We start from the raw sequence: 17,783 nt of genomic DNA, 5'->3' as shown, positions 1-17,783 counted from the left end.
AAACCAAGTTGCGTTTCAATCTCTCGCCAGAGTCCGGTTTTCACTACTCGGTTCGAGTACCTTTTCTGGCCGAACATGTTGAATCGGCCATGCATCGGGTCAGGCAGTCCAAATAAGGCGTGTCACGGACGACGGTGCGGGACCAAGCGGCAAACTCTGGGGAACAGCCGGGAAGCCAATACGGAAGTGCCACACACTGCAGTTCATACATGGGCCGCTAGGGACTGGCTGCAGAAAGGAGCAATTTCCATAGACCCCCATGTTAAAATGCCCAACTTTACAGCCGAAAAATGTTTCTACCCATGGATGCAATCAATCAATCAATGTTTATTTATATAGCCCAATATCACAAATGTTACATTTGTCTCAGTGGTCTTCACAGTGTGTACAGAATATCAGTATGACAATACGACACCCTCTGTCCTTAGACCCTCTGTCCTTAGACCCTCACATCGTACAAGGAAAAACTTCCGGAGAAAACCCACAGTTTAAAGGGAAAAATGGGAGAAACCTCAGGGAGAGCAACAGAGGAAGGATCCCTCTCCCAGGACGGACAGACGTGCAATAGATGCCGTGTGTAAATTGAAAAGATAATACATTTGCAACATAGGTAGTCCAAATGTTTGGAAATGCATGTGTGCAATAAATATTATTATCGATATAGTTAGATTCCATCTTCATGATTATGAATCTGTGAGTGAATTGTTTTCTAACACGACCCTTTTATTTATATTAGGTCCTAAAGTTTTTGCATAAATTAGGGCGTGGCCACGTTGATGGACACGTACATGCCTCACTGTCAGCTAACAGCAACTTGTCCACTCTGCTAGGCTACAACCATAGAGGCTACAACGTTAGTTAGTCATATTACTGTACTTGACCCTTTAGCTTTAGCCGTGTTCGTGGTGATTGTGCCTTTTAGGGAATATTGTTACAAATACCAGACAATTAAAATGTCGTGCTGTGCGCTTGAATGTACTAACAGAACTTCCAAGAAGTCTAAAATGATAATATTATACATGTTAACCCCATTCGCAGGTGTGCTTGGTAGCTTAGCTTGTTACTTATTAGCCAGCTAAGGACGTAACCCTTTATGCATACATATACATTTTAGTTTATGATTCAGCCTTGGGTAACGGCCCGTCTACACTACAGGCATCAACAAATCTTGAAGCTGGGCGTGTCTGAAGCTTGGCGATTTTTTGCGAGCAACGCGACCAACAACCAATCACATGAATCTCCCGCCCCCGACATACAAAGCAATAGCAATGTTAAAATGAAGTAAACTGGATATAAACTCCCCAAACAGGCAAAAATCTACCAGTTTCATCCACTGTCTCTGCCACCTCCCTCCATGCCTCGCTCCTCCGGTTTGTATCCCGGTAGGTGAACAGAGACTGATCATACAGCACCGGGTGATTCACTACCGCTCCATTTTTTTGAATATGAGGAAATGACCTGCGTACTCTCTCCCAGCATACACGTGGTTTGATTGGCTAGCGCTTGTACTGTCAGATTTGCATACGCATGATTTGATTGGCTGATGCCAAGCATCGAGCCTCAAAAGTTGAACATTGCTCAACTTTTGATGCTCGCGATGCTTGCAAAGCCACGCTCCGCTCCCCACAATGCAGTTCGGCGAATATTCAAAATCAACTACGTCACCCCATTCAAGTGAATGGGCGAAGCGTTGAAAGCATTTTTCGATGCCTGTAGTGTAGACGGGCCGTAAGACTTTTATAGTCTATGGCTATGACGCCCATAATGCTAAACGGGAGCAAATGTTAATAGGGGACCCAATTATCCCAGTGGTGGCCGCCGGAGCTAACGGAGCCGCAGGGGGCCATCTCCAGCCGGCGTCCCGGAGCTAGCCCACTGCGGCTCCGTTAGGTCCGGGCGGTAGAGTCCGTCTTTTCTCAACGTGTGAATGACGAGCATTAAGAATAACAAAATATAGCTAATTCTCTTGCAGATCGTCTCATTTGATTATGAATGTAACGTTTATATAGGGGAACTACACTGTTAGCAGTAACTTGGTATGCATGTATTTCATGTTAGCTTAGCTTCTTATCCTGAGCTAGCTCTGTTTACTTCCAGTTCGGAGGCAGCAGGTCCCGCCTCGGCTCCGCCTCTTTGCCCTTATTTGGAGCAGGCGGGATTAGACTCTGACGTCACAGTCGAGCCGTTAGTGGCCGACTCCGCCTACTAAGGGCTTCTCTGCAACTCTGCAGAATCCTATGGGTGACGTCACGGACACTACGTCCATTTATATATACAGTCTATGTGCGGGACACACCAACCTGAGTAGGGCGCCGCGAATGCCCGACAGCCTCTGACGGCCTCTGACTCCCAAAATCGGGTTGGTGTGTCAGGGCCTTAACACTCTTTCAGAGGATATGTTGGAAATGCACACATTATATATATTTTTTGCATCTACTTTCTGGATATTGTACATCTGTTCATCTGTTATATAAACTAGCATTACTTAAATATGCAGAAATTGAAATGTTTAAATATGTATTTTTCCCCCCGATATAACATCAACCTATGTTTTGTAAAAGTTTATTAAATTCATCTGTAAAATTGTATCATATTGTGGATTCATTCAATTATGTATTTTCCTTTGTTATTTGTGTGTGTGTTTGTTTTGAGGATATAATTCATTAGTACCTAAACATAGTATGGTATAACTGCTTTTTGTAAAGGCCCTGTCACACTGTCCCGAAATTGACACCCGATGGACACACGAATATGGAATTGTGAATTTCGCACGAAGATGGCCCCGAACCACACACGAAGGCAACATTTACATTACATTTAAGACATACAACTGCAATGAAAGTACCAAAAACAATTATGTTACAGTACTATGATACTGTACTGATTATCTTCAGACTTTGTTCTTTACTTTCTCCGTCTTTATATGTAGAAAATATTACGTTTTCTCCGTAATGTTGTTTCCATAACAACAACAATTTCCTGTCAACTGTCCTTCAAAATAATATATTATATCCTTTTTAGTTTCACAGTAACACAAATTGGGTTATTTACATAATATATTTACATGATTTTGTTGTGCAATAAAACAACCCGATGGACACACGATAAAGGAAATGTTCAAATTCGGCTGTGATCGTAGCAACATCGGGCCGTTCGTGAGGGCATCTTAAGCCATCGTATGACCGCTGGCGGAGTTTCTCAGGCTCCGGCAGCAACTTCGTGAGCGGAGGCAAAATCTTTGGCATGCCAAAAAATTGCCGAAGGACCTGGCGAAGGTTCATTTTCGTGTTGAATTCGTGTGTCAATTTTGCCCTTCGTAAGGCCATCGTGAGGGCATCTTGTTATCCTCGGTGCCATCGGGCATTCACCCCGATCAGAGTGAGGGCGAATGCACCGATGATAACACGAAGATGACACGACTTGACAAGATGCCCTCACGAGTGCCTTACGAAGTTGCCGCTCACGAAGTTGCTGCCGGAGCCTGAGAAACTCCACCGGCGGTCATACGATGGCTTAGATGCCCTCACGAATGGCCCGATGTTGCTACGATCACAGCCGAATTTGAACATTTCCTTTATCGTGTGTCCATCGGGTGTCAATTTCGGGACAGTGTGACGGGGCCTTAATGAAATACACAATTGGTTTGGGAGCAAGAAGTCTTTTAATCGTTGTTGCCCAGGCTTGCCGAAATGAATGGAAACTTATCTCCCGATTATAACATTGTGTAACTTGCTGCTGTTAAATACCGTCAAACTATGAAATATGTGCTTTATGTGCAATATATACTTTATATACATATGCCATCTTTAATAACTGTAATATATACCGGGCTGCTAAATGCTAAGAACTGCTACAGGATTTGATTTGTAGATTTGATTTGTTTTTGATCTGTATTTTTGAAAATTATGTAACTTTTTATCTTTTTTTTTTAGCATATTGTTTATTATATTATAACTTAATAATAATAATGGTTTCCATTTATAAAGCACTTCATATTTAATTTCAAATCCCGGAGTGCTACAAGCAGTGAGCATGAACAGTATAAATAAACATTACACAACACGGTAGAATTAATAAAAAGCAATACAAAAATAAATAAATAAAAGGGTGATAAAAAGGTAGAGGAAAAGGCTCTTTTGAAGAGATGGGTTTTGAGGCCTTTTTTAAAAGCCTCCACGCTCTGTGGTGCTCTCATTTGGTCGGGGAGAGCGTTCCACAGACTGGGTGCAGCCAAGCAGAAGGCCCGGTCTCCCATAGTACGGAGCTTGGTCCTGGGGGATTTGAGGAAGTTGGAGTTGCTGGAGCGGGTGGTCCGCAAGGAGGTATGGGGGGTGAGGAGTTCCTTGAGGTAGCGAGGGGCAGTTCCATGGACACACTGGTGGGTGAGGACGGAGACCTTGAATTCGATCCTCAGTTCCACGGATAGCCAGTGTAGTGCTTTAAGGATGGGGGTGATGTGTTCATATTTGCTTAATACTTTTTTATCATATTGTTTATTATATTATAACTTAGTACTTTTTAACGAACATGGTGACTGTGATGCTTGTCTGCTCATCATCAGAGGGTAACGCCTCCAGAGCTCTGCTGCTGCCCACATTCTTACAGAAACACTTCCCCATCAGTTCTCAGGAAATAACACTGAGCCACTTTGAGGAAGCGGCTGATTCTCAAGCCAATAGAACATTAGTATTTCCCCACTATGACCATATTGCACCATGGGCGTCAAGAGCTGGTGGGCGGGGAGTTTGAGTCACGTGAGCATCAATGTGCTCCGTCACTTCTTTTTTAATGCAATGCTGTATTTTAGCACCTTATTTGCACAAATGTTTCTGCAACTAAACTTCTTCAAAAGAAAAGTCCTCTTGTATTTTTAGGACATCATGAATGACATGCAGAAAAACATTGAATTGATGATACTAAAACCTATGTTCTTCTTATCAGGATACATCAGTGTGTCTGAAGGTTTCATACAGCAAAGTCAGTCAGAAGGCAAGTTGTACAAATGTTAATATTTTCTGTGCATCTTGTATTCACTTTGCTCCTTGTGAACTCTTCAATTTCCCATTGCATTGAGAATTACTTCTTAATTTTCAAATCCTATCCCCAGAAAGTGAGGAAATGTGGAATAGCACTTCCAAAGCACTGTGAATACAGGTTGGGATTATAGACGGAAAGTACGAGACTCTGAAACCCCACGATACACAGGACATGTCATGTGGGTGGGTGAGTATAGACGCTCACCAACACTCAGGTCTGAGATGATACTATACATATTCCTTCTGTGGGATTATTAACCTTTTGACCCGAGAGCTAATGTTTTTAAATGTGACTTTTATATCCGCTCTGAACCACATCTGTTGTTTGAGCCGTTCAGATATCTGCTTTCAGAGAGATACAAAAAGAAGCTTTTTAACAATTCAACCACTAAAAGAGAGATTTCAAAAGGATTCAAGTCACAAAAAGGAAGTGACATTTGACTTAAAACAGGAAGTACATCTTTCTCTCTTCTGCAGAGTCATTAGTTCAGAGACGTCAGTTGAGGGCGTGAGAGCGAGAGACGGAGACGCGATGGTTGAATTCAGACGGATTAATACGACTTTAGCGGTGATCCTGCTGCTTCGGTTTACAGGTAAGGATGAAAAACACATGACCTAAAGAAACTTTACTCAAAGTATTTAAATAACAATCTGATTTGAGTGAAGGGCAAGTTTGCTGTTTGTTTTGAACAAAGTGTAATGAGAGAATTCTTGGAGAAGGGACATTAGATACTGGTAGTTGTGTGTATCATCATCCTATCACATGACGATAAAGAAACTGTTTCACATGTTTATGTTCTCTTATCTTCAGCAGCAGTGCCCGGACAGAATCCCCTCTCCCTCTCCCTCTCCGTCAGAGCTGGACATCGCGTCACTTTGCCTTGTGAATGTGCACATGTGATAAAACCTCAGCACCAATGTGACGGTACGACCTGGGTCCACAGTCATGATGGGAGAACAACAATAGAGCTGATTGCTCATGGGCGGATAAACACAAACGTGATTTCCAAAGCAGACAGACTGAGCGTTACAGAAAACTGTTCTCTGGTCGTAAAGAATATCACACGTGAGGATGCTGGTCTTTACTCCTGCAGACAGTTTCCAAAATCAGGAGGAAACCAACAAGGTCCAGACTCTCAGGTTTTTCTGTCTGTTATTATCAGTGAGTATTTACTTCTCAATGTTTCCTCTCATCCTGTCGATACTCAGAAACATCAATAATCATGATTACAGTGGTAAAGTTAATTATACTCTTGTTGTCTTTCTCTCACGTTATCTCCACCTTCAGTGACTCTGGATAAACACGATGATATGGTCACCTTGTTCTGCACTGTGTTGACATATGGAGAGTGTACACACACAGTGAAGTGGGCGCACGAGGGTAATCAGGATGTCGTGGAGATGAGACCAGCTGCCTGTTCATCCATGGTGATATTTGCTTCTCATCTTGATCAAAAGTTGCTGAAGTGTAACGTGACGGACACTAAGACTGGAGAAACGCTGCTGTGTGGTGTTGGACCCCAGTCCTCGTGCCAGAAAACGGGTACATTTGATTTATCTGATTATCTTTAAGTTTAAAGATTACATTATTACGTCTCATATAGTCTCTTCTGATGTTAAGTTTGTTTGTATCCCCTTGTGTTGTGTTTTGTAATTTCCTATCATCCTCACCAAAATCCTGAAAAGAAAGACGCTCCAAAAGGACCAGGTAGTAACTCTACCTTTCTGTCACACACACACACACACACACTCTAATATGAATACATAAAGTACAGTATATCTCCAAGCGGTTGACCAATCACAACAGAGCCGGCCAGCTAACCAATCAGAGCAGACAGAGGGTGAAAAGAGGAGCTGCAGCACAGGCAGTATGAGAAAAATAAAGAGCTTTTTGAACATTAAAGCATGGAGACATGTAGAGACACTACATACTGATATACACCTGAACATCAGCAGGAGAGGACTCTTTAAAGTAGAGACACTACATACTGATATACACCTGAACATCAGCAGGAGAGGACTCTTTAAAGTAGAGACACTACATACTGATATACACCTGAACATCAGCAGGAGAGGACTCTTTAAAGTAGAGACACTACATACTGATATACACCTGAACATCAGCAGGAGAGGACTCTTTAAAGTAGAGACACTACATACTGATATACACCTGAACATCAGCAGGAGAGGACTCTTTAAAGTAGAGACACTACAAACTGATATACACCTGAACATCAGCAGGAGAGGACTCTTTAAAGTAGAGACACTACATACTGATATACACCTGAACATCAGCAGGAGAGGACTCTTTAAAGTAGAGACACTACATACTGATATACACCTGAACATCAGCAGGAGAGGACTCTTTAAAGTAGAGACACTACATACTGATATACACCTGAACATCAGCAGGAGAGGACTCTTTAAAGTAGAGACACTACATACTGATATACACCTGAACATCAGCAGGAGAGGACTCTTTAAAGTAGAGACACTACATACAAATATGAACCTGAACGTTTGCAGAAAGTGTCCTCTTTAAGTCCTCTTTAACTTAATGCTTTTTTGAAAGACATTCAAATTAAGACTCAGGGCTGATTCACTTTGCAAAGTAGGTCTGCACCTGAAATACACCTAACGTTGTATTCTCCTTCCAGTTGAGTGGTGGTGGTACATCGTTGCGGCTGTGGGTTTAGCGGCGCTCTTAATAGTCATTGTGGCGGTCATCAGATGGAGGAAAACTAAAGGTGAGAGCATTCACCGATGAAATGTTACAATAAGACGTTTTGATAAACCAACATTTTTACTCTGGAAACTGAAGTTGACTCTTTTGGCTTTTCAGGGGACCGGCCACGTACGGACGACAGGATCGTGAGTTTTAACCCTTGTTTGTTGTTGTTCTTCCTATTACTAAAGTGACTGTGGTTCTAAAATAAACAGTACTCACGGTGTTGCATTGGAACTACCTGGCTGCTGCAGTAAAGCATAGCAAAATGACCCTTGCTAAAATCTACAATCGAACTTAGAAAGTAGCTCTCAAAGTGCAGAGCAAGCGGATAAGCATTAACAGAAAGGCACTAGGGTTGCCAGAAACTGACCATGATCAAAATCGATTATTCGGCAGCCCTGGCGAATAATAATCGATTATTCGACCCCCATATATATATATATATTTATATATATTTTGGTTGAAACTAAGCCAGAAAAAATAAAAAATAATAAAAAATATATAAATAATAAAAAAAATATATATAAATAAAATCGATTTTTAAAAATAATATTCGATTATGGAGACTGTAACGAATATTCGAATAATCGAATAATCGCTGGCATCCCTAAAAGGCACACATAATAAGTATCCATTGATATGCGTGTCAAACGTTAAGTGTTTGTGTGCAGGAACAGCGCCTTAACCCCGCAGTGACTCAGCCAGGTCCAGAAAACACGGTGAGATTTTCCACTACACTTCCACTTGTCGCTGCTTTTAATTGAACTATTCATATCTTAAACTGCACTGTAACTTTTATCCATGTATTTTTCCTTAATGTTTATTTGATTAGCTTTTCTTTTTTAATGCTTAATGTCTTTCATTTTTTTTTTCAAAAGAGAAGTGCTATGATGCAGCTACACTGAAATGTGACTGTGCAACCATTATGTCGTCCTCCCTGTGCAGGCGGATCGTGAAGAGGACGTTTCCTACGCCTCCGTCAGCTACAACAAGAACAGCAGCAGCAGCAAAGCCCAGGTGAGACGTCTGATGGGTAACACAGGTGGTGGACGTGAAGGAACGAACAAGCACACGTGGTGTTGGTTTTGCTTAATGCATGCAGCATGCTAATCTCCTCCTTAATGCTGGCAGACAGGTGCTTTGCAGAGTGCTTTGCAGAGTGCTGCCATTTTGACTGCACTTCTATACGAGTGGCGTAAATGCATCAATCCCCCAACTGACTGCACCAAGGTCACATGATTTAACGTCACCAACGCTTCGTTTAAGGAAGCTACTGTTTGACACACACACACACACACACACACACACACACAACACACACACACACACACACACACATACTACACACAACACACACGCACACACACAACACACACACACACACACACAACACACACACGCATACACACACATACACATACACACACACACGCACACACACTTACACACACACACACACACACACACACACACACACACACACACACACACACACGCACTCACACACACGTAAAAAGGACCAAGCAAACCTAGGAAGTGCTAAAATGCTGACTCAGTCCATCACCCTTTATGACTATGTTAACTAGCTAAGCGGGGGTACTCTTTGCCATGATCCCTATCTTAGAACAGCATGCTCACAATAGCTAACTAGCATCAACTGAACCAACAGTCCGTACTGAACTGGGGAAGAGGGCGTTCAGTGACGCTGCTCCTGAAGCATGGACCCAGCTTCAACCTGAGCTGAAACAGAGAGCTGGTCTCATTAAACACACTACAGGCTACTCTAACTGACCTTGAAGCAGGAAGCTGTGTCTGTAGATGCTTTGGCTAAACTTGGCATATGACTGTGTTGTGATTGTGTGTTTTAAAATTGTCTGTAACTGTGCTGTAACCATTCTTGGGCCAGGACTCTCTTGAACAATAGATTTGTATCTCAATGAGACCTTTAAATAAAGGTACAATAAAACAAACACAAAGCACAGACTTGCTGATGGCAGTATTGCAATCTATATTTTGACTAGCAGATAGCTCTGGATTAAAAAAGCTAAAGGGCCCATTTCATCCTGAGAGCCGCATGCAGGGGCGGTTCTAGGGGGCCAGGGGGGGCCAGTGCCCCCCTAACACTGCCCTCTGGCCCCCCTAACAATGAATTTTTTTTTTTTTTTAAATGTATATTTTCTGGTACTCAGGATTTTGTTGCTGGAATGTGAGATTGTGCAGACACCCTTATGTAAAGTAGAGATGTAACTGTTCATTGCCTTTATTTTTATATAAATATGGTGTTAGTGCAAACATTGCACTATAACTTAAGCTGAAGCTAACAGTAATAACTATAAGATCTATCTGAAATAAATAAGTGTACTGAAACAAATACCAATAACTGTATTGCATTGTTTTCTTATGCGCAATTACTTCATACTGTCTAGTTTTCTTTTGCATTTATTGTGCCCCCCTCAGAAAGTAACTGGCCCCCCAGTGGCCCCCCCAGTGAAATTGGTCTAGAACCGCCACTGGCCGCATGTCATGGATTTCGGAAATACATTGTGAAAAAACACAAATGGCAACCTTGTGAAGACGCTACTGGGAAAATCAGGGGATCACCCATTTTCATTATGTTGTGTTGTGTAGGTTTTGTTGTATTGTGATTTATTTATTTTGTGTTGTTTAATGTCAGGTTTCTGCTTAGCACCGTCTTGTTTCACCTTGAATCATGCCGTGTCACATCATGTTGTACCATTGATGAGTGGTGCTGTTCCCTTTTGTTTCCCAGGGTCAGAGTAAGGAAGATGATGAAGAAGATGATTTAGTGACCTACAGCACGGTGAAATCTCCGTCTTCTTCTTCTGCTGAAGTCTCCACTGATCCCAGTAGCCTCTACGCTACCGTCAACAAACCAACAAAATAAGCTGTGACAGTTACAGCTCATGTCGAAACATTGATTTCACATTGAAAACCGAGTATTTTTTATTCTGTGAGGCCCTTTAACTAGAAATCCACTCACTGTGTTACCGATATTCATTGATACCTTAACCCTAACCCAAAATTGTCTCCGCAGTCAAAATCCTGCAGAATATTGAATATCTATTTGTATAAATGTACATAATCCCAATGCTCTTGCCAGATTAAAGACAATGTTATTGATATACGATGGAAGCTCATCTGCATACTGTATGGTTGTTATTGTTAGTGTGTAAATATGAAAGTAGCTTTTTTGGGTTATTAAATTAACATATAATCACTTTATTTTTATGCTACATCTATTTTTATTATCTTTTGATCCCGTTTGAATTGTGCCACGAATTACACATATGATGTTTGGCAATTTAAAAGATAAGTAAAAAAATACAAATGTGTCGTAAAACTGTGAAGTAACACTTTGTTTGTGTGAAACCGCTCAATGACCTACATCTCCCGCCTCGCACCACACACCAAGACGGCCGTCACGTTGAACATTTCACTCCTTTCTTTCAGAATGAGGCGGAAAGTATTAAAAGAGGTGAAAATCACTCCACGTCTGGGCACGTTGAGAGCTGTACGCACACACAAGGGGAGTTAGTCGCTTCCTGAGAGCCAGCATGCGGGACCGCGACTCTGGGATTTGTAGTCTTTCTAGTTGCGTATTTCTCATAGTCTTATATTTCAACAGTTTTACGACAAACTAACTTTTTTTACATGGAAATGATTTTTTAAGATTGACAAACATCATATGTGTAATTCGTGGCACAATTCAAACGGGATCGAAAGATACGTTCTCTCTCCATTGACTTCAATGCATAATTTTTCAGAAATAAGGTCCCATGGAGCGGAAGTAGATGGGCGGGACTTCGCCTCTCTATACGAAAATGTGTATAATATATATGATATGTTCCTTTGTTGACTGGCAATGTATTGAACTCAGTGACCTATTGTTACCTTTCAGGGTTTTTGCTTTTTTTGTTTGTATTCTTGTCAATTTTCTTTCTGAATAAAATAAAAATAACTTGAATTATACAATTTTGTAATACTCATTGCTATTAACAATAGTATACCAATATTTATAATTATTATTACTATCAGAAATATAACATACTGCAACAATAAATATAACATTTAAAAATGAAATCAATGAAAATAACTTATACAGAAAATGTCTAGTACTCATAGCTATGTATTATTTACAGAAATGTAGTTTTATTTCACTTTTTAAGCTCGGAGCACAAATTGCTTTAGTTATACGCCATCAGAAATATGAAATACCTCCTCATATGGAGAGAAGAGTGTCCTCATGAGGAAGTTCACACCTAATAGGAAGTAGATGTATTTCTCAAGCCGGCGTTCACAGTTGAGAAAGTGCGAGCAAGAGACCGAGAATCACGATGGCTGAAATCAGATGGATTCAAATGATGTTTTTACTGCATCAGATTACAGGTAAGGATGTTTCTAATATACATAGATAGGTGACATCATAAACTTTATTTTAACAATGCCACTTATATCATTCATTATCTAATCTCCATTTAACTCAGCTAAATTTGTTTATTTTGACCATAGTGATTTTATTGGACCCTTTTAAGCACGCTCATCTATTTGCTAAAAGAATTACACTCACAATATCTTTATAATTACCTGTTATTGGGGAAATGTGGCTCGAAGAATTAAGAGAAAGACATCTCGTGTCAATATGTTGTAAAATACTTGCTCGCTACAGAAAAGCCCTTTTTAACTGCAGTCCACTTTCCATATTTATTTAAAGTGATTTCTCTGTCTTTGTCTTCTCAGAGGTAGCAAGCCAACAGTATGTCATCTCCTTCATTGTCAAAGAAGGAGTTGAAGTCACTTTGCCTTGTGACAATGCAATGGGGAACTGTGAGGAAACGACATGGCTCTTTAGTTATTTAAATAGAATACCATCAGCAAAGCTGGCTGAAGGCGGGCAGATTCACCGAGAAGCCGGAGCTAAATCAGGCAGACTGAGAGTTACAGGGAAATGTTCTCTGGTTGTGAAGAAGGTCACAGAGGAGGATGTGGGTCAATACACCTGCAGACAGTTCAGATCAGTACAACGACTACAATACCAAGACTCTCTTGTTTATCTGTCTGTTGTTACCAGTGAGTATTTACATCATAGTGTTTTCGAATTGTCTCTATTGGACAATACTCTAAAACATTACAATAATTATGATTACAGTGATGAAGTTACTCTTGTTGTCTTTCTCTCACATATCTCCGTCTTCAGTGACTGAACATCAGGAGAATGATGAGGTGACGTTACGCTGCTCTGTGGAGACATATGGACGGTGTGGACACAAAGTGAAGTGGCTGCTTCAGGGTCGAGATGTGGACAAAGAAAACACCGATATAAAAACATCAAAGTCTTCCTGCTCAGCCAGCGCGACCTTTAAGACTTCACATTTTATTTACACATCGAAGAAACATGATTTGTTGAAGTGCAACGTGACTGACGGCTACACGAGAAAAGTGTTTACCTTCAAGAGTGAGAAAACGTGCTAGAATATGTTTTAAATCACATTGTACTGATGAAAAAACAAATACAATTGTTTATTTAATTGATTTGTAGTTTTTTGAACACAATTCTTTGCATTTATTTACTGCTGATGGAAGAAATATCACCTGAAAGTGTGTGTTGGGTTATGTCTGTTTTTCTAAATAGCAACAACTGACACTAATGAAAAGGATTCTGGAAATGAAACGTCAGGTAACAACGATATCTAGTAACCTTTGTGTAAAATGTTAAAAGTAGGAAAATCACTTATTATGTGATATATTACTCTTGTACGAATATACAGTTGATTTAATAGGAACAAAACGTGTTGTTTATATTTCAGGTGTGTGGTTGTACATCGTTGTTGCCGTGGGTTTGGCAGCACTCTTGATAATAGTTGTTGCAGTTGTGGGATGGAGGAAATCTAAAGGTGATTACATTCACAGATTATCTTATCCACAAAAAGTTCGGATAACCCAAAATGCTCACTAAGGAAACTAACATCTTCCCTGTCGTTTCAGCTAACGCAACACAAATGGATGACCACATCGTGAGTTAAAAAACTGATTTCGTGCAACATTTAAACTATATTTAAAAAAAGTGATAAACTACTGAATTGTTGGGTCTGTACAATTGTTAAAAGAGAACAATGGGTCATGCAATGGATTGACTAAAAGTGGTTACAGCAACAAAAAGTCAAACGATTCATTCCAACAGAATAATTAATGTGTGAGTAAACCTATGAATTAATAATAATAATATATAATATTTTTATAGCGCCTTTCAGGAAACCCAAGGTCGCTTTACAAGTCGGGTAGGGGGGGGGGGAGTAGGGGGGAAAAGGCAGACAGGTTAAGGGGGTGGGGGGGAAGTAGCGGAAAAATAAACCTATTAAACTAACTGGGGAAAGCCTCGGTAAAAAGGTGCGTTTTGAGGGCTTTTTTGAAAAAGTCCAGGGTTGGGGTGCTGCGGATTTCGGGGGGGAGAGAGTTCCAGAGGGTGGGGGATGCCACACTGAAGGCTCTGTCACCAAAAGGGGGTGGAGAGGAGATCCTGTCCAGATGATCTTAGCTTCCGGGATGGAGTGTGGTAGCGGAGCAGGTCAGACAGGTATTGGGGGGCGAGGGCATGGAGGGATTTGTAAGTCAGAAGAAGAAGTTTATAGGCGATACGGTGCCAGTGGAGAATTGCAGTCAAATCCACCAACGATGCATTATAAGCATTCAAGCATCAGTATTTACTGTTTCATTTGTGATTACCTTCTGTCATGAAAAGACGGATTGGATTAGAGTTGAACTTGTTTTTTCACCCCAACAAGCGACCGGGGGTGATGAACAGGCAACTTACAAAGTGCATGCATTACATTACATTGTACTGGTGTCCAGGAAACATGTGCGTGTGTGTGTGTGTGTGTGTGTGTGTGTGTGTGTGCAGAGGCTGACCTCCAACCCTGCAGTGACTCAGTCTGCTCCGGAAAGCTGTCAGGACGCGGTGAGATCACACTGCACAGGAGTTTGTTCTGCAAATTATTAATAGATAACATTCTTGAGAGTGGGATAAATTGCTATAAAACGTAAAAGGGAAGTTAGTTGATGTATCTTGACTTAACAAGAGAACACGAGTGTCATAGGGGTGTCAGAGGTCGAGACACCGTGAAAAAACTCAACATTTTCTGACATCATTTGAAAATAACTTGAAATACTTGCCAGAATGTATTTCATTTTAAAGAGGCCCTTTTATGCTTTTGGGGTTTTTCCTTTCCTGTAGTCGTGTGTTACATTGGTGTTTGTCCCATTAAATGTTCTGCAAAGGCTACAATCCCAAAGTAGGACTGATTTGTTAACTTCCGGATAGAGCCGGGACTCGATTAAAAATATTAATCTAATTAATTAGAGGCTTTGTAATTAATTAATCGAAATTAATCGCATTTTTAATCAAATATACATATTTGACCTGAGAACAGTGAGAAGCAGTTTCACATGGACTTGACTCCAAGTGGTCGACAGTCGAGTGCAGTGCAGTGAGCCAGGGAGCTGGTTATTCTCTCAGACGTGGACTGACTTATCCTGGCCCTGAAACCAGTCCTCTGGTTGAGTGTGGGTTGGGTCAGGGTGTGGTTCCTTGCACTCGGAGTCGGGCTAACGTCCATGCTAGCTGCTACATGCTAGCTGCTACATGCTAGCTGCTACATGCTAGCTGCTACATGCTTTGCATTTAGGTGATACTTTAGGCTTGATGTGCTGCGGTGATATGCACATTCTTTTTTGCATAATTTGCACACAACCGTGCTCTTATCGACGCTTCCATCCGTCCGTTTTTTAAAACAAAATGTCCCATCCACGGGGCCGACCAAAGCGGTCTCATCAGCTTGTTCGTTCATGTTTGACTATTGTTCACCGTGGTTTGTTGTTGTTTGAAGTCCCATGCTGAAGTCATGAACGTTACTTGGTGCTCCAGTATAATCGGTACGCCTGAAACACATCCAGTGAGAAACGTTCCGCTGTGCAAAAATAAGTGCGATTAAAATGCGTTAATTTTTTTAACGCGTTAATTTTTGTGTAATTAATTAATCTTAATTAACGCGTTAAAGTCCCGGCCCTACTTCCGGAACATCGTGACATCACTATGTAACACTAGCGCTTTTATTAGCCAGTGTATCCAAAACATTATACGTGATATGCTGAAGGGCGGAACAACCTCTAAGGGACCAATCACAACAGAGCCAGACTGGGCTCTGGTTTCAGACAGAGGGTGAAAAGAGGTGCTGCAGCACAGGCAGTATGAGAAAAATAAAGAGCTTTTTGAACATTAAAGCATGGAGACATGAGAGACACTACATACTGATATACACCTGAACATCAGCAGGAGAGGACTCTTTAAAGTAGAGACACTACATACTGATATACACCTGAACATCAGCAGGAGAGGACTCTTTAAAGTAGAGACTCTACATACTGATATACACCTGAACATCAGCAGGAGAGGACTCTTTAAAGTAGAGACACTACATACTGATATACACCTGAACATCAGCAGGAGAGGACTCTTTAAAGTAGAGACACTACATACTGATATACACCTGAACATCAGCAGGAGAGGACTCTTTAAAGTAGAGACACTACATACTGATATACACCTGAACATCAGCAGGAGAGGACTCTTTAAAGTAGAGACACTACATACTGACATACAACTGAACATCAGCAGGAGAGGACTCTTTAAAGTAGAGACACTACATACTGATATGAACCTAAAGATGGGCATTATATGTCCTCTTTAAATGGTGAGTGTGATCAACTAGACTGGAATATTCTTGTGAGTGTGAGTCCTTCAAATCCACCTGTAAATATCAATCATGATGTTGTCCTCTCTGTGTAGGCTGAACCTGAAGATGGTGTTTTCTACGCCTCCATCAGCCACACCAAGAATACCAACAGTAAAGATCAGGTAAGCTGTCTGTCGTCGTGTTGGTATAGAAAGTAATGTTTTTTAATGTTCAAAAAGTCTCTCATGTCCCCTAAAACCTACAGAATTATTAGAAATGTCTGATCTGGGAGTTGCCAGCTATTGCTGGTTGTTTTGGGTTTCTTTGTGATCGTATTTCCTCATTAGACGTTGGTGTTTTCTTTCATCATGTTGTGTGTAATGTCCTGTTTTGTAATGTGTGTTCTCTTTTTCTTTTACATCCTCTAGCTTCCGGTTGGTGAAGATCAAGTGACCTACAGCACGGTGAAAGCTCCCCCCTCTGATGGTGATACCCTCTAACAGTCAACAAACCCACAACATAATACAACTAAAGATCATAACATTTATGAAAAGTCAGCTTTTATTCTTATTATATTGTGGGGAAATTGTCAATGCCTCCAAATCTTATTCAGTATTTGATATCCAATGCTTATACTCTAACTTAGTATCTGTCCTTTTTTCTGTGCTGTAAAAACAGTTTTGTCCAGAAGGGGGAGATGTCCGCTAAGTTAACCATGGGATATGTCCCACAATGTGAGTCAAATGTTTAACCATTAATTGCAATATTGAAATGATGTCCAATACTTGCTTTCCGCAACAGAATTGTCCTGCAAATTATACACCTGTTGCCTTTTAGTTCAAGAGATATTTTCATTTATTTGTGACTTTTAAAAGCATGTTTCACCTGTAATTGCTTGTATATGCATATAATTAAACATTTTCTCCCCATATACTCTCAAGTAGTTAATATTATTTATGAAATTACATTAAAACAAATGTTATGTCTTTATTTTGTGGGGTATGTGGGTTGACTTTTGCTTTAATAATGACTCTATGGTAATATATATAATGTTGATTATATATATATAATTTGTATTATATTTCTAAAAGTAACCTGTGAAATGTGAAAAATGTGAAAAAGTGAAAAAAATCAACAGATGCAACAAGGGGCAGAAAATCCCATTTGTTGCAGATAATTCACTTGTTGACTCCTTCGTCCATCAAAACGAACCAATCAGAGAGCGTCCTCGGTTCCAATTAGCGTCGAGTGTAACACAAAGCCCGCCCCTCT

General features: G+C 40.7%; 2 protein-coding genes across 4 annotated transcripts; both read left to right on the top strand.

The window, feature by feature from the left end:
- The first annotated feature begins 4,933 nt into the window (after positions 1-4,933).
- Positions 4,934-11,749, top strand: LOC117442607 (uncharacterized). Of its 3 annotated transcripts, XM_034078579.2 has the most exons (10): positions 5,031-5,223; positions 5,514-5,629; positions 5,848-6,198; positions 6,325-6,579; positions 6,727-6,744; positions 7,694-7,783; positions 7,879-7,907; positions 8,436-8,483; positions 8,710-8,781; positions 10,535-11,749. In XM_034078579.2, the coding sequence occupies exons 2-10, from the start codon at positions 5,569-5,571 to the stop codon at positions 10,667-10,669; spliced, it is 1,059 nt and encodes a 352-aa protein (XP_033934470.1). In that variant the 5' UTR covers positions 5,031-5,223; positions 5,514-5,568; the 3' UTR covers positions 10,670-11,749. The 3 variants fall into 3 exon arrangements, with proteins under 3 accessions (XP_071058552.1, XP_071058551.1, XP_033934470.1); XM_071202450.1 differs by having other exon boundaries at positions 5,026-5,629; positions 5,851-6,198; XM_071202451.1 differs by lacking the exons at positions 7,879-7,907; positions 8,436-8,483; positions 8,710-8,781; positions 10,535-11,749 and having other exon boundaries at positions 4,934-5,629; positions 6,723-6,744; positions 7,694-7,781.
- A 331-nt stretch (positions 11,750-12,080) lies between these two features.
- LOC117442617 (uncharacterized) lies at positions 12,081-17,434 on the top strand. The gene is made up of 9 exons (XM_034078589.1): positions 12,081-12,171; positions 12,523-12,852; positions 12,980-13,237; positions 13,415-13,459; positions 13,590-13,676; positions 13,768-13,796; positions 14,681-14,737; positions 16,625-16,693; positions 16,940-17,434. The coding sequence occupies exons 1-9, from the start codon at positions 12,120-12,122 to the stop codon at positions 17,009-17,011; spliced, it is 999 nt and encodes a 332-aa protein (XP_033934480.1). The 5' UTR covers positions 12,081-12,119; the 3' UTR covers positions 17,012-17,434.
- Positions 17,435-17,783: the final 349 nt, after the last annotated feature.

This window comes from Pseudochaenichthys georgianus, unplaced genomic scaffold, assembly GCF_902827115.2.
Source record: "Pseudochaenichthys georgianus unplaced genomic scaffold, fPseGeo1.2 scaffold_447_arrow_ctg1, whole genome shotgun sequence".
NCBI classification, from domain to species: Eukaryota; Metazoa; Chordata; class Actinopteri; order Perciformes; family Channichthyidae; genus Pseudochaenichthys; species Pseudochaenichthys georgianus.
The sequence above is the reverse complement of the archived record's forward strand: the minus strand, read 5'-3'. Positions and strand labels throughout refer to the sequence as shown.